Genomic DNA, 26721 nt, shown 5'->3' with positions numbered 1-26721 from the left:
GTTTATATACTACCACTGAGAACAAACAAATAAAAAAAAAATAATTCAGGTTACACAGTTTAAGGCTGGTGAATACTGTATTGGCAGAATGTTGCTTCAGCTGCCAGATGAGCTTCTGAGACAAAAAGCTCCAAAACCCAGAAAACACAACCAAAAGCAGAAAATACATGCCAAAATTTTGCCAATTGGCAATACATGCCAAACAGAACAAAAGGACAATCCAGGGCATAATTTTTTTTCAAAAAAAATCTCATAAAAGATACGGAGACTAAATGGCAATCATTAAAAATGGTTATTACATAAATAACCTCTTCTGGGACTGTAATTCTCTTTTAAGAGATATCTAATATGACCTCTTTAAAAAAACTGCTCAACAGTTACTTGATATATGACACCACCATTGTCTTAGGTTTATGAAGGAAGACTCTGCTATATGTCATACTATATTAAATATTTTACTAAAATTCAAGTTATCACAACTGTAATAAATATAGTTTTAAAAAACATTTAATGTACAATTTTATTTACATGCAAGTCTGTTAAAGGAACAACCTCCAGAAGAAAATGGTCTTGAAATAGGCCTATTTAAAACAGAGAAGATCCACTACTTTATTGGAGGTGATGATGTGTTTTAGAAGGGCAAGCAACAGATTTTTATTTACTGACTGCAACTGTGTTATCAGCTACTGGAAATACGGAAAGAATTCCATGAGTCTGTATTGCCTCCCCACCTATGTCTTCGCTGCAGAGGTGGCCTTTGTGTGTTTTTGTGGGGAGGTACCACTGAATTCATGACAATAGGTATGGATATTTGATATTCATATCGTTCCAACATCTGAGCAATCTTCTCACGAGTGACCCCATGTTTATTCCTCCTATAAAAATAAAAATTTAAATAAATTGTCTGATATGTTTATATGTTTACAGTCTTTAAGAAAAAGAAAAAAAACCTCTACTTTCACAATTTTTCTTCTTGTCATATTTGAAATGTCACTTTTATTACACTGTATTCTCATTCTCTCAGTATTCAATTTGTATTAAGGTTTATTTTAACAATTCACCACTGTATGTATTAAATAACAGAAAACAATACAGTCTTTCTTCTTCATACAGAAATCTGATGTTATTCACCAAGACTACGTACCTAGATAATCCTGGAATGACTTTGCTTTCTATTTATTTATCAGATTTTACGTAGTATACTAGCTAACGAGTAGACAGATGAAAATATTATAGACTACCACTTATGAAAGCAATGTTCAAACTAGCATTAAAAAAAAAAAAAGAAACTACACGGTTTCAAGACTTAATGACAATATTTTCTCATCGATAAATCTCTCTATAATTATAAATAAGGAGCAATTTTAGTTTTGAACCAGAACAGCATGCTCATGATACCTTTATCTACTAGCTCTTACTGATACTTGCTGTAAGTTTAGAAATGTACCAAAATACATATACGGGAAGAGAGGCCAAAAGCATAGTCCTATTCCTGCAATGTTTAGTGAATAGCTACTGTCCTTGAGAACTTGGCCTATTAAGAACCTGAGACATTAGACATTACATTAGAATGTATCTATCTCCTTAGTATCTATGGAATAGGATCTTAAAATCCATGTTATCAGAAAATTTCAGTCTCTGCCAAAAAGAAAACCATGAAGCTCATGCACAAAATGAATGTCAGAGAATCACCAGCACTGTAACAGAAGTGAATCTAAAAGAACAGACATAAGACATAAAATGTTTTGATAGTGTAGACAAGAATTTATCATAACCCAATATATTATTATCACCAAGAAACCTTGTCCAAGCTATACTAATAGGGAATATATGCCTGCATCTTTGTGTTTTCGGCCAGGGACAGAAGAGGCATGGGCCTCCTTACCAACTTGCTCAGTTCTATAGAGGAGAAATCAATATTGGGAACAAACAGGCTATACTGGAAAGAGGACACAGAAATATTTTTAAAGACTGATTTCCTTTCCTCCCCCTCCGGAGTTTGTGCATATTATTACAACAAAGAAGTACATATCAAGTTGATGAAGGTTCAAAGCATACTGCAGGTAGCACATTAGTTTAACATTCAGAATGGAAGAAGAATTGGCCATCTCAGAAGTATTTAGAATTATGCTGGCTCCTTAAGGTGTATTTTATCAGCTTTCTTTCTGGGAAGAAAAGTCTTAAGTAGAGTATTTCCCTTATAGACACTCTTCCCTGAGACAACATCAGATACTAGAGTAATCATCACAAGCAGCTCACTGTTTAAATGCTACTGATTTCCACATTGTGCTAAAGAAGTCCAGGATCAGCATCATGTTGAACTTATCAGTTAACAAGTCTTAACAGTTTTGCTTTTATTCATGAATATGAACAAGGCTAACAGTACAGAAAAAAGCCAATCCTCTAGAAATATGGGGATTCTATAAAGCACTTGACTCTCATAACAGAAAAGAAAACTAAGAAGAGGAAGTCTAATCCTTTTATGCCAAATGGTGGAAGCATAAAGTTATTAAATATTTTCCGTATCTTAGTACTCCTAGAAAAAGACTACAGCTCAAGTGCTTTGGGCACTCATCCACAATTAAATGGTATAATCACTTTATAAATAAGCAAGTATTTTTCCTCAAAGAAAAAGGCAGGATAATAAAATCACCAACAGCAAAATCACATCAGGCATAGAAATTAATTTAAAAAAAGGAAACAAATCCCCTGTATAGTGTCATTTCATACTGGGATCTCCTATTCAGGCATGTTTTAACTCATCCCTTGGCTGCTTGGCTATGCTGAAAGAACATAAAGCCATCTATCCTTAACCAATACAGATGTACCAGCAAAAGCTCTTCACTCATCCTTTGGCAGTGTGGCTATGCTGAAAGAGCATAAAGCCATCTATACTTAACCAATACAGATGTACCAGAAAAAGCTCCTAACAGATAGTTATGCTCTGGAAGCTGGTTTTGCTTGGAAGAACGCAGAATCTATTGATAAAAGCAAAAGTTCAGTGACTATTAAATGCTTCTACACTGGAAGAATCTTACATACCAGTATACTGACAAAGTAATCCTGCACAGACATTGCTACTTAAAAGAATCAGCACAAGTTTGAAGAAGTCAGTACCAAATTGCAGTTTTATGATCATACTAAAGGAAAAAGGATCATATTAAACATTTCTGCATTTCAATTCTGTGTGAAGTTACACAGCAGGTACCTTTTTTAAATTAAAACAATATACATCCCAAAATATAGATTATACACAGGATACCTGTTATTCCCCAAAATATTAAATCAAATGTACACCTTTTTTAAAAAAAAAGTTCTGGTGCCCAACTGACCAGCTACTCAGAAAGCATACAAACATGAGAGAGGGTAATTTTTTCATCCAACACCGATTAAACACTTAAAAAAGAAAAAAACTTTTCTTCTACCAGTGATTTTGCCGCTCTTTTGTTCTCTCACCTGCAGTTTTCAAGACTTCCTAAAAATTATATCAAAGTACAAAATCCTTTATATAAAGATCTCAGTGCTATGCAAGAAGTATTGACCACTACCATAAAGCATATGCCTGTGGAGTCAAAGTGTTTTCACAAAAGTTATGTGCATAAAACTAAATTAAAAGCAAAACCACTCATGAGTGAGTCTAAAGATCATTTACATCTCACAGGACCACTGGAAGAAAATGACACCGACACCTATTTCACACTAAAACATGTCGCGTTCCTGACATCAAAAATTCACCCAGTGTTGACCTAGAGAGCCTTTTTCACAGATTTCTCAAATACACTAAGTGGTGGCAGAAACAACCCTATGAAAATAGCATCTATAAATCCACCCGACTTCTACAATATCTGCATATTTTATTGCTTGATAAAAGTTACTAACAATCTAGACAGCACCACTAAAAACAAATAAACAAGGAACATGTATCCAAAATACAAGGAGAGTCTTTTGCTAATTAAAGTAGGAGCTAGTGTATTTTTCATTCCAACTACCAGAAACAAAGAGTCTTAAGTGACAGTATGTAGGAGGGAATTAGAATGTATGACTCCAGAGAACTAATAAAATTACCCAAATTTATTATCAGCATAGTATTTGCCCAGGTTCTGCACAAAATGTTGAGCTCAAAATTTGTAAGGGGAATCCCAAAACTACCATAACATCTCTATCATTATCTATTTCCCAAACACACAAATATGGAAAAAACAAATCCTTTAAAAATTCAGCCCTCTTCCCAAGCAATTGAAAACCAAAATGAAACCTCATATCACCAACTAAACTCTCAAAAAATAAAGTTTCCAGACAATGGGCCTCTATTCAAATATTTAAAGCAAATGGAGCTGCTGAAAAATTTCTAGGAAGCTAAGAACTGGCAGCAGCACTTCACAGTTCACGGGTTTTCCTTTGGTTTTGGGAAAGATACAAACTTAACTTCTACAATTAATGATTGGACAATAAAATTCAATGGTAACAACACTTCACGTTTTTTTTATCCCGTTACCTGTTAAGACCCTGTGAAAACATGAATTTCCCTGGAAAATGAGTCTGTCTTGTGTAACGGAAATCTCACACTGAAAACCTTAGAAATGCCTGATTACAAAGACAGTTTCCTAACTTGGCTGTGCTGCACCCCGAACTAGACAAACGTATTAGAATTCACCCTAAAGAGAGAGGACTCCATCTCTAAATATAAGTTAGTGGTAGCTTAGGAGCAAAAGGTGAAAATTTTAAAAGATTTATAAACACAGTAAAGTCCAAGTCAGTAATGTAAGTATTATACACACATACTTCATGCATTGTAGGGGCTACTTTACAAAGCAGAAACAATTATAAGCCAAGTCAGTTGGAAGCATATAAAATTTCAATCATTAAGAGAACTCTTTGTGATCAACCATGAAAATATTACGTTACTTTTCAAATGATGAAATATCCCTAAGTTGTTTTGATACCTCATAGATTCCTAAAGCAGATACATCTGAGACAAGCGACGTTAACCAGGAATAATAAGCAGCTTCCCAGGCACTCTCACAACCCAGAAGTCCAATGACTTATGTCCAACAGTACTCTAAGTCAGATCCTCAAAGATTGGGGACAATTTCACAAAATCTTGCAATATAAATCTAAAATATAAGCTTTCTTTTTAACCTTTACTGATTAGTAAAGGACTGCTGTTCTTTGACACCGAGACATCTATAAAAGTAGACAAACCAAAGCACTTATATTGATTCACATGCTCCTTGCAAAATGTGTAATTTCTTTTTGTCTTCTCCCTATTTCTTACAGTCAGTGTTTTGCAGCAACAAATTTCTCAGAATAATTATTCATTATAATAGCAGCAATTCTTACAGGTGTCAAACATTTTTCTATTCATGTCCAAAAAAATTTTAGTATCGACTTTTGGGGCCAACAAGATAGTGCCTCTATTTATTTGTCTGTTTATCCATAACGCTTCCATTTAAGGGTGTATCTCAAAATGCCTATTTAAATAAAAATCATTTTATACTAGTAGTTAAGTATTTAAAGAAATAAGATACTGAATAAAATATAACATACTACATATTTATGTGTGCATATTTATTGGTCTATCTACCTCTCTATATAACGTACAATGATTTCTGTAATATAAACCTTACTTTTCTAATTCTTCAGGATCAAACTTCCACCAAGTATTGGGCTCATGGAACTCCACTCTGTATCCCTTTTCTAGAGCCTGCAGCAAGCAAAGAAAAACGTGTGATATGTCTATCATTATTACATAAAATGTAACAAAAAGTTTATAGATCAGTCTAAAAGATGTAGCTGACTCTGTGGTGGTAGCATGCTGAATTTCACTTACCCCCAACCCATCTTAGCTTTCATTCCAGGCTAAGCAGATTAGATCAAGTCAATCCTTAAACTGGTCTGAACTATTGCCATACCAATTTCTGTTCGTATCAATAAGCAGTCTGTCTTTAGAAACTTGAGTTAGGAAAAAGTTTCTGGACAAAACAAACCAACTTATCACATGTGAAGGTAAGTTTGCAAAGTTGTAACAGATGATATAATCACACAACAAAACCTACCACTTCCACATATGGCTTCATTTCCCAGGCTTGAGTATTAGTGTTGTCTATTATAACTGGAGATCTTCCCTGCTCCATTGCTTGCTTTGCTGCAATGAAAAATAGCACAAGTTAATAAACATCTACGTAACTCAAACAAAATGGTAAATGTAAAGAAACCGTTTCAGATGGTTTTTGCACTAATCTAGTCTGACTGAAACACAATGTTCTAAGAAAAGGAATAAAAGCACTGAAAGGTAGAGACGGGAATGGAAAGAAGTAGACGCAAAAAGGTAAGAAAAAAATAAGTGAAGGGCATAAAAACAAACAGGTGGTGGTGAATTGATGCAAAGGGGTAAATGGGAAGTGTAGAAGTTATCGCAACACAACAGAACTGCTCATAGTCTGTGGCCTGCTCAGTATAGAGATCCCGGCATGGAACCATATCCTGGTTCCAGCTTTGCCAGCCCTGTTGGATAAGACATGCTACGAAATAGGTGATTTTCAAAGAAAGACATCACATATCCGAAACATTTCTGAGATCCATTAAAAAAAAAATTAAAAAATTACAACCATGTTGTCTCTGAACAGCGTTCCAACTCGCTGGTCAATTTCTACCAAATCCAAAAGAGGGCAGAAGCTTCAGGAATAATAAGCTGCTTCAAATTCTACAAACCAGCAACTGGTAAGAAGGCACATCCAAAATAGCATCTTCATTAATGGAAAGACAGACAGAGCACAGCCATGATGCAGTTTGTTTGGCAGGACACTTATGCAGTAGCACGCTTTTAACTTTGGACCAGCAAGATATATACCACTTCTTACCCAGCAGAAGCATCCTAGAGATTACAACACAAAACTAAGATTTGTTGGAGGAATTTAGGGGACAAAACATGCAAATCTGTTGGATACCTGAGATTTATCACCTCCACAGCACAGAAAACACTTTAATGTTACCTTAATGCCTAAAATAGTATCTCTTCATAAGCCCAAGACTGCTGTAGTCTTGATAAATTAATTAAGCATCTATCTTATGCCTAAACCTAACTTTGATCTTGAGATCAGGTATTCTTCTAAATCCCTTACACAATTAGTCCAGAAAGCATTCTCGGAAGATTCCTAACTCACATTACTACCATTTGTCCCTAAAAAAAAACCAACGTTGCACAACCACTTTTTTGAGCACATTTAGAAAGCATGATTATGACATTCAGCTTCTACATAATGCTACAGAGGAGACTTACCCAAGGAAGTGAAGAATTCAAGTTCTACACCCTTATCAGCTTGATATCCACCACCATTTTACAAACCGGGACAGCAGTTAGGCTATTCTTACCAGAAATTCAGCTGTTTTTACCAGAAGTTCAGAAGGAACTCCTGCAGAGAGGGTACTTGAGTATCCCACTTTTGGGACAAATGGGCTACCTTAATTTTCATTGTTTTAACTTCCTTCACCTTTTTATTTTGAAAGCAAGACCTTTCTTTGCAGAAAATGTCACAACTTTTACATCTTTAGAAAAGAACTACTTTGTGCATGAATTAGTAAATGAGTTTTTTTTGCAGCGTGAAACTAAGCCAGATGGAGAAGCAGATTTCCAACTTAGGATTGAGTATCAGATTCATGAAAAAAACTCCTCACCTCTGCCTACAACTACTCTAAAGAATCTTACAATTGAAAGTAAGACCTTTCTAAAATCTATTCCTCAGCTTCTTTGTGCCTCAGTTCGTTAGTAAACACATAACAATAATTCCTTATCTATTTTACAGAAGCATTGTGAAGATGAATTCCATTTAAAAAAAAAAAATCAACTGCTCTGATGCTACACATTGAAGCCAAGAAAAAAAAAATTCTTTAGTTAGTTCTGAACAGTACTAGCAATGTGAGCCACAAACACAACAATAATTTCACATTTCAAAATTCTTGCAATAAAAGAGCAAGGATTCAGTCCTTCTTTTAAAAGACATAGAAAGAGTACAAAAGGAAAAAAAAAAAGCATTATGTTTGCAAAGCAAAACTCTGAACCTTAGGAAATACCTGAATTAAGGCTGGGTGTGTAGCACTTATAGGGCATATGCATTACCATACTGTCCTGAAATACGCATTTGTGCACTATTTCTTCCCATATACTCCTACCTCTTTCAGCATATGTGACGGACTTACTCTGTAGTTGAATTGGGGCTATATATCAGATCATCAGCGTGACCCAAGCACTCCTCTTTTTTTTTCTTAAGTAATTGTGAGATAAATAACAAGTAAGTCAGGATGACTGCAAAGGGAGAAGGATCCTCTTTTGGTGAATGTTCTTGAACATCGTCCCACCTCTTTCCAAGTAGCCGCTACTTTGCATGATCTTCATTTTCTGGCTGCCCAATTTCAAAAGCTACAGGTATCATTTAGAGAAGTGATATGAACTCATCTGAATATGAAGACAGTGAAAATTTATTCTGAATATATGAAGTTTAATTACTACTACATACCCTGAAGAAAATATCTAAATTGCTAAGTTTGGCATCTAAAATACAAAGATGTTTTTAGCAACTCTGCCTTAGCTTGCCAATGAAAAATTCAGAATATAATACCACTCATGCTCACAGGAAAGTTACGATGATGAACTAGATGAAAGAACTGAAATATCTGAAGATCAAAATACTAAAATAACACCCCTATAAAACAGCTTCCAGGAGAATTAATAAAGTTGCATTAAACAAAGTTAAAGTTCTCTGAAGTTCTCATTTCATATATTTCAAGGATCCATGCTCAAATGAAACCAAAAGCTTCTGAAGAATTTCAAGTCAGAGAGCTCTATTTAGTCAAAGCAGGAGGTAAGAACTGAGGACAACTTCAATCCAAAGCTATTCTGGCACATGTTTCGCAGTGGGGATATTCTACACACCATGGCACAGCTGTTGTTATCAAAAATCACCAAATAACTACATTATATACTGTTCTGGTTATCAAAAACACTGTGTAACTAAGTGATACAGAACTTAAGAGATCTTAAGGTCTTGTCAGAAACAGCCAGAAGCCATTAACAAGTGAGAATTGTTTGGTGGTCTTACAATTGTCAAGTGTTGAGCCCTCTCATCCATAAACTACTACGTTATCAACTCTTCTGTTCCTAGTGAGGACTTAATCTAAAGTATTTATTATTGATGTACTCCAGCCTCAAAAGTGCTCTTTATAACTGATATGCTAATGATTACTCTAAAAAATTCCTTCACTGTTCAGACTGAAACGTTCCCCAATGTATCATAAATTTTGCATTAGGGTGAGAAGAGGAGGAAAGGGGATAATATTTCTTTTTCTTGGCCCTCTGTTTCTTTTGATGCAAAGAAGTCATCCTCTAGACAGGAAGGAAGCTTCTGCTTGAGACACTGCAGCACAGACAGTAATCTGTGTGCACACGCAATGGGGTTGCTCAGTTTGTCCACTCCTTGGAGCAGATAATGAGATTCTTAGAAGACTGCTACAGAAAGAGCAAGAATCTGTCTGCTACCCTTCTTATCCCAGGTATCTACTTCCTTACCAATTAAACCCAACCTTTGGACACTGCTAGGTATTAAGAAAGACGACTTACTAAGGCTGTTAATCTACACAAGTGAACTAAAATCTTCCTCAGAAAAGCTCTTCCATAAATTTTTGATGAACCTCAGATCAGGAAAGATACTGGAAAAAACAGGATACTCTGCTGTTGCCAGCATTAAAGAGGTTCAATTCTGCCATCAAGATACTAGTACCAAACAAAACAAATCAGCAGGTCATAGCACAAAGAAGAGAGATTTTCTATTTTGAATTCTGAACCTTCTAGAAGCTCAAAATTTAATGTGTGTGTATATATACATTAGTTAAAATATAAAGAATACATTAAATATATACTTCTATACACCTTATACTAAAAATATATATACTCCTTTTCATATAGACTATTAACACATATATTCACATTATGCTATACTTCTGTTTTCAAAATATAAGCATAATTAATAGGATTCATCTTATGCATTCAAACCTCTCTTCTGGTTCCAGTCATGGGCATCGCCAAGCTGAGCAGCATTATATGTATATCCATCTTGTTGACGAAAATAATCATCGGTGCTGAATACAATGCCATCACGACTTTGACCAAGCAGAATACTGTTAAACAAAGGAAAAACGCAAAAATACTTTAACTCTTATTTTTCAGATAGAAAAAAAAGACATAGAAAAACAGAATATAGCTAAAATAAATTTAAATGTGCCGTATCTCTGAACTTCTTGCAAGCTTAACAGGTTTATAAAAGTACGCTTAAATGTATTACCAATAATTCTAATACCAATTAAAGCAATATATTTTCCCCTTTCTACTATTTCTGCATTTGTTGTTCCTTCTCCTCCACCCCAAGAGATGTTTGTACCCGTCTAATTTATGGCTATATTGCAGTAGCTTCTAATACCTTATAATAATTTAAATGTATTTACTAACATTTTCTGTATCAATTCTAATTTTGAACTGTCTCCAGAAACCAATCTGATCATGAGGAATTTGGACGCATAAATGAACTGGATGTTTAAATCCTTTTTCAGCACCTTAAACTCCTGACATGCCCTCTCCTGACTTTTGCTTGTGCTGCTTGCACATACAATGCGGGTCAAATAGGACAGCAAAAGAAAACTACTAATGTTTACAGCAATTTCCCCATTTTCAGAAAAAAGTAAATGATCACAATAAACTTTCAAGATTGTCCTACTAATGAAGGTCAGGATTACAGAAGAGTGTCCATATTCCTTCAAGATCCTATACTCTTCTATTCCAGTTCTATGTCTTCTCCCCCAATCCTAGTGACACAGTCTTACTTGCCTCTGTTTTCTCATCAACTCTGGCACTCACTGGATTTATAAGTCATTGGAATTCATATTCAGAAGAAAGCAATCCTTTTCTCTTTTTTTTTTTTTCTGGGTTACTTTTCTGAAACTTTAGCAGTTGAGCTTGTTCAAGAAAAGGCACCAAAAGGTGATACATTAAAAGTGATTATCAATGGAGACCTCCCCTGGTTGAGCAGCAGTAAGCTGCTATATGGGTTACCACATCTTGATACCACATCTTGAAGAACTGTAGTTTAATAGATGACAAAAAATTTAAGATAGGATTTTTTCATATCTCATTTTTTATCAGGGAATTATATTGGTTTTCCCTATCATTCTTACTTTAGTGCTAACAGGGTGACAGGAAAGCCATGCATTTTACTTCACATAAGGAGAAAAACAATCACTTCTCAAATCACTTAAACCACTTGATTAGAGTGTTTTAGCTTGGTTTCATAAGGCAATACCATTACATGGTGACTTCTGGACATACAGACCAATTTCAACAAACTCTGACAGAATATTCTCTCAAAAATACTATGAATTTTTATGGGGGGAAAACAGACAAACCAAAGCAAAGCAAATTTGTAAACAAATGGACTAAATGCAGAGATTTGCAATGCAAATTTCACATTTACCCAGTCTTTTAGACCCCTAATTTCCAAGCAACATAGATATTTTACTGGCTAGAAGTTTACTTCATTTGTGGGTCAGAATAACCTGCATTACATTCTGCTTCTTTCACAGCTAACATTAGAGATTACGGGAAAAATTTAAGTACACTTCAGCAAACAATAAAAGACACTCTGGCGAAGCCAACGAGGGTAAAAAAGGGAACTCAGAGGGACACAGTTGCAATGTTCACTGTTAACATATTTATTTTTACTCTATGCTGTAGTATTTTACATTAATGATAATATGTTTATTGACTGCAGAAGTCATTGTAATAGGTGATGCAGGAATACTACAAAAACCTATTAAGCATTTCTAGAATTCTCTGTTTGTGTTGTCATGAAATGCCACAGTCAAAGCTTCTAGAAGCATCATAAAGCTCATTTTTGCTTTTAACGAAAATTAATCCTAAATGTTGCCCAGGCATGCCAATAAATACCTGTGAGTCAGAGAAACTGATTAGAGCAAAGTTAGAGGGAATCATTAACTGCACGTTGATCAGTAACATCAGAATCTCTGTCAAATTAAATCTACATTAATCCGTCCCAATGAGCAACCCCCATTCTGCCAAATGTAAACTTTATTTTCAGAAAGTCCTTGGAAATTGGGGTTTAAAGAAAAACCTTGTAAAACTGAGACAACAGTACAGTCCTGTTTAAAGTCTGATCTACTGACTAAGTGTGATTACAAAACCTCCTTGTCTGTTTTTGTTTTCTATAGCATATTTAAAATTGAAAATACAAAACAGGCAGTTAGTGCCACAGAGCATTTATAGCCCACTGCAACACTCATATCACTGTCCTATGGAAATTCAGGCAACTGTTCCAGCTCAGAAATAGGCAATGTACCCAAAGGCCACAAAAACCAAACTGCACTAGCAATATGTGGGATGCAGTACTGCTGAGGTGGCAGGAACACAAAAGAACTGGCAAAATCCCAAATAATGTAGGGGAATAAATGTATATTAGTTCTAAGTTACCAAGCTTTCCTGTAAGTATCTGCAGGAAGAGCTACTTAAGTTTAATTTCTACACGAGTAATTTGCTATGTTTTGCTACCTGTCACCAACAACAGACCTGTTATGGATCACAGTTTAAAGACCGGGACATTTATTGTCCCACAACTATGTTGTTGATTATTTTTGCTTTTAAAATACAGATATCTGTAACAACAAAATTCAGATTACTGAGGACCAGAAGAAACTACCAATGATGCAACTACCAAGTGACATGATCAAAGCTGCATACGAGGTGTTTTTATCCTTCTTGCTCTTTCTCCTTTTTCCAGAGTATTAAGGTTACCTCAGGATAAATAGCAATGCTATTTCAGAAAGCAGAGCATGATAAACCAAAAGTACAGCCACTTTTATTGGACGTTGTTCAGTAATTATTTTTGTTACAGCCTACATCTTTTAATGGGATATGTATTACACTTGTTTAGGAAAACGCAGAAGGATTTAAAGCCTATTTTTGTTCTAAGTAGATAAAATGGCACAAAGAAATCATACACCTCAAGCAACAGCATTTTTTCATATCTATTCCTCTCTTGTATAAAACAATTAACAGGAATTTATATTCATTACGTTACTTGGCCATGACTTCACACATGGCCCAATTTTCCTACTTACAGTATGCTACATTTGCCAATTAATAATGCTAGAAAAACTGGATCCACCTTCCACACTCACTTTGTGTACTGCATGTATATACACACATTTTAAAGGGTAAGGACCATCTGCCTTAATAAAAGAGATAGCAAATAACTGGGATTCTTCTATCAGATGAGTAGACAGACACACCCCTACAGCTCCTAGGAGCCTCTACATCAGGTTTCTGTAGGAATATATACGAACTGATGAATCAACACTAATGGGACTAACGGGGCATTCATTTTTATTTTCATTTCTAGGAACTGACTCTGTTTGCTCAGTGGTCTGGAGAATAATTCACTTACTCAAATTCTTCTGTTGCATCTTCCAAACTTCATTAGTTGTAGCAATAAAGAAACACAATGACAAGGGTTTGGGAATCTTGCAAACCCATCAACAAAGTTTATTCTCGAAATATTTTGTTATTGTTCCTTGAAGATCAAAATACACAATTTATTTATGAACCTATGTAACTGATGTAACAGTTTTAATACATTAAACTGTGTTTGCAAGAATAATCCTAAAACTACAGAATTTGGGAAAGCAAAGTGACTACCAAAGAGGCAAGAGTAACAGAACCCTTACCCTATACACAAGCTATCACAAAGTAAAGAGTTTATAAACTGAAACTTCAATTATTACAGCAATGACCATAGCCTGTTTCTAAATTGTGAAATTGAATAACAAAACATATTTTAAAAGCCTGACAACTACCTCTTTCAGAATTCAGAGTATTTAAACTTGTACAATTTAAAACAAAAATGTACTTGTCAATGTCATATGGAATAATTCACATATTTCTAACATGTATTTGGAAATAAAATTTATCCCAGGCTCATGAACTAGGAAACAGAAACAACAAAAAGCACCTATATGCAGAAAAAGCATCATTACTATCTAAACCCACAAAGAGATGGCAGTCTACTTTTGAGAGATGGAGAAAGAAAAAAGATAAATACATTTCTAATAAGAGAGTCAAATTACAGATCAGTCAGTATCAACATGTGCACATGCCTGAAATGAGTAGCAGTATTATCCAACTGCTGTAATCCAGCTTTTTCACCCTAAACCTTCCCTGCAACTGAACACCTGCCTTTTGAACATAGTAGGACAGTGAAATTAAAGCAGCTATAAAAACTAAGGTAGCTCACCTAAATTTTCCAGACATGCTATCTGATCTAAGAGAAGATGTAAGCTGGGCATACAAAACTCATTTTGAAACCAAAATGCTCACCTTAACTAGTCAGCAAACCAATACACATTTTTTCCACTGCATGCACACACACACACAAATCCTGTCTTAATTTTTCTTCAAAACTCAAATTGTCTCCCAACCTGCATTCTGGTTAGCCTAATTTGATAGATTATTTTATCACAAAGAAGATCTCTTAGAATCTAATAATTCACCCATTTAAAATAACTAACATCAGAGATGAGGAAAAAAATAGATAACTAAATATAATTTTTAAATCTGCAGTATTACTAAGCTATGTAAATGATACTTTAAAAGCATTGCTTGTATCACTGTTTAAAGTAGTACCTAATTAGACACAACAGCACATAACTGTTTCTACATTCAGTTATAAATGCTAACTCTTTAACTCTTCCATTCAGAACACTGACCTCTCAGGAAGAAGGGCCCCACATAAAGACAACTGTCTTTATATATTCCTGACAATGGAATTAATTCAAAATGTACTTCTTAAATGATACCAATATTTGGTTTTTCAACCTCATTAAGCTCCTTTTTATGCAAATTCCTATTCGGACATTTATGGAAGAATGGAAAATTGCAACTGCTGCCAAGTTCAGTAGCAAAATATCCTAATAATCCAAGTCTGTTTTCTTGTAATTTTCCCCAGCATTATAAAATCACATTATCACCTACTTCCAATTGTAGCAGACTTTTGTTACTTGGGCTAAAGTTATCATTGCTGGGTATCTGTCTGGCCAAACTGTTTCAGAAAATTTCTAACTAAGCAGCCAATCACTTCCAAACCCAGGGAATAAATACAATATTTTTATACCACGTTTTGTTATCCCAAGCTTTTCTCTGAGAAGCTTTAGATTGAGGAAGTGAAATCTGGCAAAGTGCATGCATTTGTTTTTTCTGCAAAATTTTTTTGTAAATCTGTCCAAGCTGTAGGACTTGAAAATGCCATGTGCACAGAAAATAATAGCAAAAAGTACTCATTTTTGCTCAAAGTAGAACAGAAAATGCAAAGATTCTCACTGCAGTAAGCCCATTCCCAAAGAGAGCATTCTTGTAGCGCCAGGAAACTGACTCAGTACCAATACTGCACTGTAAGAAAACATTTCTCCCAACACAATCTTAAGAATGGCAAGAGAAGGAACAAAATTTGCCTAAAATAGGAAAGACGTGAGAAGCATAGTGGTACAAACACTGGAACAAGCAACTTGGTAGCGGTAGCAGAACTAGGAAATAAGGACAAGGCAAAGGATGAAGTGCCAGGTTGAAATTGGTACAATGAAGCTGGGAATAAGATAATACCACCGACTGAAACAGGAACAAGATGAATCTGGGAGGAAAGCTGGGGGAGAAAGAACTGAGAAATCCACTCAGACGTGGAGCTAGTAAGCACAGACCAAAAGCCACGGTTGGACAGGAATAGGAAAACAAAACTGGAAATAGATGGATAAAGAGACTGGAACTTGCCTTGGAAGGCTGGGATTGTCTAGGTCAGGTGAATGCAGGGAACAAATCGAGATGAAGGGAGCTCCCCAATGACAAGAAAACTGCTAATGTTATGCTCGTATTTAAGGCAAGTAAAGAAAAGGACCCAAGGAACCGAAGGCTGCTCAACCTCAGTTCCTGGAAAGACAATGGAGTGCATCCTCTTGGAATCTATTTCCAAACATGCGAAGGAAATGAAGGTAATGGGGAAGAGTCAATATGGGTTTTCAACAGACAAATCATTCTTTACTGACCAGAATGCACTCTGAGGAAATAACTGCCTTTGTGGATGAGGGTAGAGTGATAAATGTAGCATACTTTGAAATTATCAAGGCTTCTAACCACACCTCCCAGTCAGTAACAAGCAGAGTAGTTTCTTACTAGGAGGGTAGTACTGCACCAGAAAAGTTTGGAGAGGCCATGGAATCTCTACTTGTAGTTTTCTCAATATCAGGCTAGACAAACACACAGCTGATCTGATCCAACAATGGTGACAGACCTGCTCCAAGCAGAACAGTAGACTAGTTGACCTCTAGAAGCCTCTTCCAAAAACATGCCTGTGATTCCAAGCAGTTGGGACAGAAGAATCAAAATAAAACACAGACTTCAGCGGAAGATCCAGGACAGATATGTCAAGTTTGGGAGCAGGAGGAAAAGTGCCTGTACTTACAAACCTTCACTTTGCACAAAACGTAGATAGAAAGTCAAGATTCCCGTGTCTCACTACTGCTCTGCTGTCATTTCATACTTGAGAAACCCACTTGCAAGATGCATCTCCTTCCCTTCTAGTGCTGATATACACAAATGATGTCAATTTTCTGCTTTTCCTACACAGTCGTTTTGCTAGCACAAGTGGTAGAGGTTTGTCTGCAGGTGCTAAAGATGCCAAGCCTGCAAAGACATCTGTGGGTACTAATATGACATCAGAAGACTATTTGCTGTCCTAGTCTACACTGCAGAAGTCTATGATGATACACACACAAACACAGTCAACTTTATTATGAATAAGACTTAATTAATAATACATATATTTTCCTCATAAGCAGATGTTAATTCTGAGTTCCCTCACCACCACCACCAGGTACCTGAGACATGATTTCACGGGAATCAACAATTACAACCAAGCTTTGAACGTATGAAACTGCATATAACTGAATACACCGAAAAACAAGTCCCACACAGTTCAAATTCTGCACCCAAATTTGGTGACTATTCTTGACTTTGACCTCACAGTACCCACTTTCCCATCTCTTAAATGAAATTAATAATTGATCTCACTAGAAAGAGATGAAAGAAGCAAGAATATGTGTTCATAAAACCCATACGTTATTTAGAATTTTTCAGATAATATAAATAAAATATTTGGAGAAAAATTCAAAGACAATTCAGCAAAGCATGGAAACTAAAATATTCTTTTCTATTAGAAAAGATATAACTTCACATTAAGTATTGTCCAATTCCCACAATGAACAAGGCAACATCTTTTTCAACAGGGTTATTTAGTTTTGGTTTTTTTTAAAATATTATATTTTGCTTTCATGTATTAAAGAAATTGTTGTCATAATACTCACACAGGCTCATGTAGCTTCAGAAATGCAGGTTTGCAAAATAGAGCACTCGGTAACTAGAAAATGTTGTAGTTAAAATTATACAAATACATAAGCTAGAAATTTCTAATAGGTATTTTTCTATGATATGGAGATCATGGTCTCAGAGAAAAGAAACTAAACAGCAAGGTTACTCCTTTATACATTAAACAAGGAAGAACATAATCACTGTATTTATTTAATAGACTCTTAGCATACAACAGAAGATAACCACAGAAGTGATATACAATTTCTGGATGAAGCTCAATCAGTAAGTACTGATACAGTAACTTTTTTTTTGTATGCAAAAGAAACCCTGTTTTCACTTACTACAGATAGTGTCTGTGCTCTATGTCAACTTCTGAGCTTTTTAAACTAGGCCAAAAAAAAAAGTGAAAATCCAAGTTGGAGGTAGTACCTGCTTTTAACCCTATCAGACTTCAACAAGTATATTTTTAAGGGAATACAATACTTTTCTTGTGTGTTGTTCACAAATGAACAGAAGTTGACAGACTATAGTATGAAAAAAAGAAAATGAGATTATGCTCAGTTTCATCAACCCACTGAAAACAAAAATTAAGTATTTTCAGCATAGCAAAATTCTTCTAATGGTCTGAAGATTTTTGCATGGGCACAAAAAAGTACTTCTGGTTCAGTCAAATTAATGCTGTTAGATTTGACCATTTTTTTTTAAAATGAAGAAACAAGAATTAAAAAAGAGGCAGACCATCACATACTAATACACCTGAAAGTTTCAGAATAAAAGATTATGCAATTTAATGGATACAGAACATTTTAAATTTCACACAAAACAGCTCCTGTTCATCAAAACGCTAAAGACAAACAAACCAAGCAAATGTTTTTAATATTTACTGTCATTTGTCCTCATTAACTAAAAATTACTGTATTTTAATAGCCTAATTTACAAATACTGGTTTGCCAAGTGCTAACAGATTTTTTTTTTTAAATTCTTAAAAATTTTTATTTGAATAAGCTTCTCAAGCTTCAAGTCTTTACTTACCGAGAAAGTGTTGATTTCCCTGAACCAGGTAGGCCTCTTAAGATTAGGAGCAACTTCTGTGAACAATTGAATCTTTCTTCAGCTAACTGCAAGGAAGAAAAGCTGTGCATTTCTTCTGTATTGTCAGCGTTCGCATCCTTCCAACATTCTTCTCTGGTTTCACAGAAACCATTATTTTGGCGTCCGTTCTGGTCATTATTTCCATTTCTGAAGACCTGAGTAGTATGGAAATCTCTATGACCAGCACAGTTGGTACTTTGATCAAGCAATGGAACATGACTGTTGATGTCAGTATTTCCATGGTAACCATGATAATTTTTGTAAGCAAGTTCACCATTGTGAGAAGGGAAAGCATTTGTTTTTTGTGGTGGGGAATTAAGTATCTGAAAATGCGATTGGTGGTTGAACCTAGGAGCAAGAGGTCCCTGAGGTACTACGAAGGACTCTGTTGAGTGCCAAGCGGGTCTGAATTCAGGCACTGAGTAGTTCCAATATTTAGAATCTACTTGTCCAGTAAAGGTATTTTCAGTTTTCCAGCCACTTGTTTCCACAACAAACGGCTGTTCATCGCTTGTTTTCTCACTGTTCTGTTCCCCAAAGAAACACTGTCCATTCTCATAAAATGGTTGTGGGCTGCCCAGCGATACACGTTGGTAATCCTCTTGTGAGGTTTGAGTACAGTTATATGGAGAATATTGTTCCTGAGTAGTTTCAGTTTCTTTTTCCTGAAAATTAGTATCTAAATTTTCATTTTCCAGCTGGTGAATTTCTTTATAGAACTGGTCCAGTTCATCATCTATTTCTGGTACAGCAGAAGAAATAGTTTGCAACTTCTTTGCTTCCTTTCTTTTAGCTCTGTTTTCATGCAATTCTTTCCGATCTTCCCCACTGCTTCTACATTCATCACAACTCCCAGATTTGTCCTGTTTGTTACTTCCAACAGGCTTGTAAATCGGTCCGATAAATTCTTTGCTTGTAAAAAACTCTTCATCTAGTGCATTTCTACTTACTGAGAATGATGTACTGCTATTTCTAATATTATCTTCACCAACATTATTTGAAATAAAAGGATCTTTCTTTTCTTCAACTTTAGTGTCATTTACTGATGCAAATGAAGGACTTACATTCTGCACAGTTTCTGAATCAATTGGCTGACTGAGCAATAGATTATTTTCAGGGAACATTTCATTCAATGTTCCCAAGACACCAGTAGGTATTTTCTCTTGCTTCTGCATTTCATGTTGCCTTTGGTTATCCGAAGCATACACTGGTATCAAATCATTTGATGTTCTCTTGGTGTCCACTTCCTCTTGAATCCCTTTGTTATCATCATCAGAGAGTTTCTGGAAAGCCCCTTCTGTTGACTTCATTTTTTTAGAACGTGGTTCAATTGTGATTTCATCCTGACACTCCAAGAGCTTTACTCTATTTTCAGCATGAAGCATCTTAGAAAAAAATTAAAACATTATCAGCATGCACATTTTGAAAGTAAAGAATAAAGCAGAAGTCTTTCAGGCCTATGTTATAGGCCTAGGTTGTCCAGGGAAGTTGTGTAGGCCTCACCTCTGGAAGTGTTCAAGGCCAGGCTGGATGGGGCTTTGAGCAACTTGTTCTAGTGGGAGGTGACCCTGCCTATGACAGGGGGGTTGGAACTCGATGATCTTCAAGGTCCCTTCCAACCTAACCCATTTTACGATTTATGCATCCTCAGACTAAACTGAGGATAGTCACAACTAAAATGTACTCAACCAGCACAGAAGCAGACATCACCTACTGGAAGTCTTGTTTAAACAAAATTGTTGCATTGTTGCACATCTTTAGCAAAGAAATACATTAGTGCTATACCAGTCTAGCAGTCACATTTTATGATACATCTTAAATAATTTACACACCACACTTTTAAAATGTGAATATTTGAAAAATGAATCACATTAACAACCTCCGTTCTCTACTGACCTATATTATCCTGCCAAGTGTTATAAATCTCTTCTACAGCATAAACACATGCTAATTTCCAATGCACAAACTGATGCCTGACATCACTACCAATATGACCAACAAAAATGCAAATACTTCAATCACAAGGATTATTTTCTGGACATGAACTGAACTCAACTAATTCATTTAGCACCAATCAAACAGATGCTGCATGGCATTTATAATTTGGTATTAGCCAAATAAGACTTAAAATTAAATCTGCAATCTGTTATTATGTTTTTGGTTTTGGAACAACTAAAGACCTTTGCTAGGGACCAAGCATGTTTTCTAAAAACACACAAAAAAAGCAATCCCTGCCTCAAACAGACTGCGATCTAAGAATGAGCCGATAGGTTCCAGAAAGATTCAGAGAGATGAGAGCAATTAAAAACAAAGCAAGACAGCAATGACCACCACGACACGCAGTCATGCCATTATCCATCTATTAGTTAGAATTACTTGGATTTTCCTTTGTATTGTTGAAGTCTAAATAGAATGCAATAAAAAGCAATAGTCATTTTATTATAAAACAAGTGCCAAGTAGTTCATTCAGCCAATCCCCCCCCAAAAGACAAATGCAGTACCAAACAAGAAAGATTTTTTCCTACTAGAGGGTTTATTCTACTGCTTTCTGCGAACATTTCAAGTTTCTAGTAGTAAATATTAATAAAATGTCACAGACACCTCATTCTGGACAAGAATTGCGGGTTTTGTTCTTTATCTGAAAAGGATCTGTAGGTAGTATCAAAGGAAGATTTGTAAGCAACCTTTATCATCTCACATTCACTTGCAAAACTGACAAAAAAAGGTGTTACTCTGGGCACTTTCTCACCTACTATCCAAAGGAAGAGACTTCCGCCATCCCCAGTCTCCACATGTCTAAACCAGTATTTTACTGTTTGCATTTGACTTTACTACTTGGAAGACAGCACTAATGTCAGAAGAGGGAAAAACATGGCCCAGCAACTATCTCTCTTCCTCAGAAATGGTGGAACAATGTTGTGGGTACTACGGTCTCTCCTCCTCTCAAGATATACACGTTTTATGTACACCTCCAGCTTCTCAATTCCTCTTCTTTGTAAATTAGAAAGCCAGAATAACGTCATATGAATTGGGGATTCTATTCCCCAGCTATCCAAAAATGTTACTCTACCTCCACTCAAAACCAGGGTTGGAATAAAAAAGTTGCTTTATTAGCTTCTGTGTCCTCATCTTTGGTGGTGTTTAAGCAGAGTCCGTATTCTGATGCGGAATGAAAACAGTGAGCATGTGAACACTTGCTGCACAACTATCTAATGATGGAGGATGCTGCTCTGTGACTGTCCCAGACAGGAATGTGCCTTCTTGCTCATCTTTAACAGACTTGCTCCGACTATCCTCTGGGACAGTGAAGTTACATGCGAAAGCACCTCCATCTGCATTCTTGGGGAGGACAGAGCAAATATGTACTGAGAAAGTACAATCTATGTGACAGTCATGCCTCTTGAACGGCATAGGTCTGTCATATTTCTGTAAAGAACTAGTGGTAAGCATCGAACCTGAGCAGGCATACATGATTCACTAGGCTGGTGCTTGCAGCACTGAATTACCACTTCAACTAACCTGCCAAACATCCAGAAGACTCAACCAAGCAACTCAAGGCCTTAGGCTCCCCCTGTCCGATAAATTTCCAAATGGAAAAAGAAGGCATATGTGGCAGCACTTACAGATGGGGGAAAGGGATTGGTTTTGCCTGCGCGACCGCCACTTTGTGGGTGCTGAGGTGACAAAGCACGCAGGCCAGCGTCCCCCAGGCAGAGGCAGGCCGCGCCGCAGAGCGGGGGCAGCAAGCGCTGCTCCTCCCGCACCGGGCTGGCGGCGGTGGGGCCGCCGCCGGGAGCGGGGTGCTGAGACGAAGGCGCGGCTGCCGGGAGCCGCCAGCCCCAACTCCCGGGAGGTGTGTCAGCCGCTCCCTCCCTCCCCACGGCCCAGGGTAAGGCACCCCCCTCCCCGCCCCACACACACTTCCCTCAGGCCGGCGCCGATGTCCCCACCAGCGCAGCAGCCGGCTCCCGTGCGCCAGCACCGCCGCCCGGCCGCGGCGGCCCGAGCACTGGGCCACGGTGCCCCGCTTTGCCACACGTTGGTGGCGGCGCGGAGAAGCGCCTCTCCGGGCCCAGCTGGACAGAAGCCACAGCCACATACGGACGAAGAGACCAACCTCAAGGCAGAGGCACCCGCTCGTCTCCCGCCGCCACGGCGAGCAGCGCACTCCCGGCCGGCGGGGGAGGGGAGAGGGGGAGGGGAGCGCTGGCAACCCCTCGCTCTCAAAATGGCGCCGCCTCCCGCTGCCCTTTCACACCCCCCTCGCCCCGGTTGTTTTGGGACTTGTAGTTCTGCTTGGCCGGGCCTCGGGCTAACAACTCCCAGCATCCCCCTCCGGTATAGAGCGGGCGGGGCCATCACTGAGCGCGCGGTGGGAAGGAGAGGTTGCGGATAGGCCGCGAGCGGTGCGCGCCTTGGGGTCGGGTCGGGTCGGGTCGGGCGGTGAGGGGCGGTTTTCCCTCCACACAGCCCGGTCCCCCCTCCCCGGAGGATAAATGACATAAGCCAAGGTGGGGGATGGCGTTTTTGGGCTATTTTAAATTTTTTTGAGGGGGTTCTCTTAGCGGGTGGGGAGGCGTTAGGTGCGCGCAGCCTGTCCGCTGAGGGCAGAGGCCGTGTCCGCGGTTTCCACCTTTGGGGGGCTGCTGGCTGTACGGCAGTGAAGCGGCGAGCTGATGGCTCTAAATCGGTATTAATAAACGTCTGGTGCTTTATTCTGGGTGGTAGAAAAAAAGCGTCAGAAGCCCCAGCCAGCAGCTTTGCGGGCATTTTCTCTGTTCTGCTTTTCTGGCTGCTATACGCGCCACTCCGTGTTTGGGTTCTGGTTTCGGTGGTGTGGCCCACCTTCCTGAAACTGTGATGATTGGGTTTGAGTTTGGGGTTTTTTTTTCTTTGTTTGTTTGTTTGTTTGTTTTTTAATAAATAAACTTTGCATGCATCTTCTGCCTAGATGTTAGGCCTGTCAATGTTAATTTTAATGAAGCAGTATTTTTTTTTTTTTGCTGTAACCCCAAAGAAGAACATGTAATTGGTTACATATCTGCCTGTGCTAGATGAACTTATTCTGTTAAAGATACTTTCTTCTGTAGAGTTCTGAAGATCAGAGCATTTATTTTGCTTTAGGTGGTATTCTAATTTTTGTGTAAGAACAACAAAGAAAGATTTTAGCAAGATTGTGAAGTTATGATGAGGACTGTCCTCAGTATAAGTACAAGACATGTATTGTACTTCTTACACAAACTTGCAACTTTTCCCTGCAGCACAGGCTATATTTTTTCCATGATGTGGCTACATTCTGGTTTTCACATCTTGTGGTATTACACAAAGCAAACCACATTTTTCCTAAGGAACAGTCTTGTAACAGTAATTCCCCAATTTTCATTACTGCACGCAACAGCTCCTGTAAGTGATGTGCCCATTGCGAATATCTTCAACATTTATAGTTTCAGATGACCTGAATTAATTATAAATATTTTAAACTTTATGTAGTTTATAAAGTCTCTGAAATTAGTTTATTTGCTATACAAGGTAAAAAGAAAATAGTGATTGCTAAAATCCATGCCAGGCATTCCCTCCAGTTACCCCTGCAACCAAAACATAGTCTCCTTTCCTGTGTCAGAGGATAGCCTTGTTTTTGTTAGCAGGTATGGATGTGTCTTTAGCAGCAATTTAATTTAGATCAGAAGTGAGATTTTGAAGTGAATTTCCTGATTCTTCCCATTTACCATGCTTTGTTAAGATTAGTGGTCTTCCAATTTAAAAGCCACTGAAATGTATGTCGTATGAATGCCACAATGGTAGTATCAAATACTTTTCCACATTGATTTGCACTTAATAGTGCTGTTCTAGTTCCATAGACATTGCTTGCCTCACAACCAGAGCTGGGAAATCTGTGTGCAGCTTCTTCTGAGAATAAGGGTGGCATAACCTTGTAACTCCATTGCAGACTGGAAAAACAATGCTTGAATTCTCCTGGAAGACAGGAACAGTCCTACGTTTAGACATGACTTTGCTGTGGCTTTAGGGCCTGCATTTTGTACTGTATTTTGTAATCTGCAGTCAAAGAGACAAATTCTAAAGCTATTTTGAAGTAAAGAAAAAATCAGAAGGAACTGGTAATTTCTGCTGTGAGTTCTCTCAGGAAGGAAAATAGGAAATGTCACAAAGAACTGGCCTTTGCTACCTAGAAAAATGTAGAGACACAAGATATACAAAGGAGAATATTATTGCAGGTTGGAGGAATATGTCTAACGCAAGTATTTTTGGAAATACAAAGGGCTACACTGCTTTATTCTTCTACATTTTTTCATGATATTATCTGAAGATAATAAGGCCTGTCCTTAATTTTAATATTAAAAATGTTGTGCTACCAAGATTCTTGACTTCATGGAAAATTCTTTTGTAATAGTAATACCATTGATTATTTAATTCTAAGGAAAAAAAAATATTTTCCATCTGAGATAATAATTATTTGCTTCCCTACACAAGATAAATGATGAAAAGCCCAAGTTAACCATTTAGGGAGAGTAAGAGTGTGCAGCACATGGACCTTTTGAAGGTAGTGTCTGGAGATCAAAGCTCTCAAGTGCTTCATGTTGTGTATCTAGTAATTGTCTCGGATGTATTTCATTTTGGGAATTCCCCAGTACTTGTGTACCTAATTAAATAAGCCACATGTTACAACTGACAATACCCTAATGTCATTTTTTCAGCCTCATTGAGGGTAATAAAATATGCTTTCCCTGATACTGCTACAGCTGCTACAGATCCCGTATGGGAAGATGTACTTATTTGAGACAAAGCTACAAACAGCTTCCCCAGAATCCTCAGGCTGCACTGGATGATAAAAGAAGTTCCATCAGAAACATTGGCAGGAGAAGCTGGTAGGGTGGGTAAAAGTAGTGTCTAGGGGGTTGAACACTGTAATGGTGAAAATATTTACAAAGAAGCGTTAACAGATCATGGGTTTTCTTTGCACAGGAGTCTCAATTTTATAACTTCATTTTTTTCATGTTTATAAATTTGCTTAGAACTCTACCATGTGCCAGGTAGAACTGTACCATGTACCTCTACTATATGTGACCCAAATCACACTTCCTGTAACATACAAAACTCATCTATGATTTTGATAGAAACTTATCATAGAAGTAAAAATATAAGAGTGTAGTACTGTTACTGCATGGGTAACAAATTATGAAAAATTATCTATTCTTGTGTTCCTTGGCATTTATGCTGTTACCTCAGTATTAGTCGATTAAATGTTGGTTTTAACTACTCTAAGAGAAGAGTGAAAGGAAAATTTTCCATTTTATATAATCAGATTTTGATTCACTTTTCCACGGGTCTTGTAAGTGAGTTATTTGAACATTACAGATAGCATCACAATTTGTATGCATAAGGGAAGTGAGTAACGTTCTATGAAAGTAATTCATTTTGACATTGTGTAACTTGAATATTTGAACTTGCAAATGGAGCATTTTCTCAGAGTAGTTTTTGCATTTGATTTCCTTAATGAAAAAGGGAAGATGGCAACTGTGCACTTTGGAGGATTATCCTGATTCCTACATGGTTTACCAGTATAGTCAATGCTTTAGATCCATGGTGGACATCACCGGTACCTGTACTAAAGTGAGCCGTTGCGCTAACAGTCTACTCTCCTCTGCATGGGCCCAATTTCATGTTCTGTAGAAAAAAAAGTCTTAAGGTGCAATTTCGAATTACAGCTAAACCACACTAAAACTAAATAGCTGTCAGAAAAGGTGCCTCTGCTACTCTCATCCCATACACAGGGGTGCCTAGCTGCTGTCCTGCCCCCTCTCTTCTAGTAGCTTTTGTCCTTGTCTGACCCTGGACAGAACTAGTGCTCCCACATCACTGGTGGGCCCAAGCGGCTCAGTGCCAGGGAAGCAGTGGGAACAAGTATCTGGGGAGGGTGCAGGGACTGGTACCCCTCCTCTCAGCAACATTCAGCCGTTGGATCAGTTTAACTGTATCGCCTCACCCTAATGGTTACCAACAAACATGACCGTACCTGCCATGTTGCTCTACCCAGTGCCTCCTTGCCATTGTTGTTACACTCCAGCGTTTCTACCCATTGAGACTTCCAGTCTCTTCCTCATCTCTACTGTTCCTTTCCAATATGGTCTTGCTTCTTGCCTGGT

The 26721-nt window shown here is 37.4% G+C and overlaps 1 protein-coding gene across 1 annotated transcript; it reads right to left on the bottom strand.

Moving 5' to 3' along the window:
* Positions 1 to 319: 319 nt before the first annotated feature.
* On the bottom strand, positions 320 to 22792 carry N4BP2L2 (NEDD4 binding protein 2 like 2). Its single transcript, XM_082498500.1, has 6 exons — positions 22677 to 22792; positions 18500 to 19944; positions 10046 to 10170; positions 6057 to 6145; positions 5628 to 5704; positions 320 to 875 (listed from the first exon to the last, which is right to left on the bottom strand). The coding sequence occupies exons 2-6, from the start codon at positions 19942 to 19944 to the stop codon at positions 680 to 682; spliced, it is 1932 nt and encodes a 643-aa protein (XP_082354626.1). The 5' UTR covers positions 22677 to 22792; the 3' UTR covers positions 320 to 679.
* Between the last annotated feature and the right edge of the window lie 3929 nt (positions 22793 to 26721).

The sequence above is a fragment of the Vanellus vanellus genome (assembly GCF_965231255.1).
Source record: "Vanellus vanellus genome assembly, chromosome: 1".
Taxonomy (NCBI): domain Eukaryota; kingdom Metazoa; phylum Chordata; class Aves; order Charadriiformes; family Charadriidae; genus Vanellus; species Vanellus vanellus.
Note: the sequence above shows the minus strand (reverse complement) of the source record. Positions and strands in the feature narration are given on the sequence as shown.

Coding starts and splice junctions, on each gene's coding strand:
- N4BP2L2 (XM_082498500.1), bottom strand. CDS start 19,944: ATGCTTCATGCTGAAAATAGAGTAAAGCTCTTGGAGTGTCAGGATGAA. Junction 5,705..6,056: donor TGAAGCCATATGTGGAAGTG/GTAGGTTTTGTT, acceptor TGCTTGCTGCAG/GCTCTAGAAAAGGGATACAG. Junction 876..5,627: donor GATCCTGAAGAATTAGAAAA/GTAAGGTTTATA, acceptor TTATTTTTATAG/GAGGAATAAACATGGGGTCA.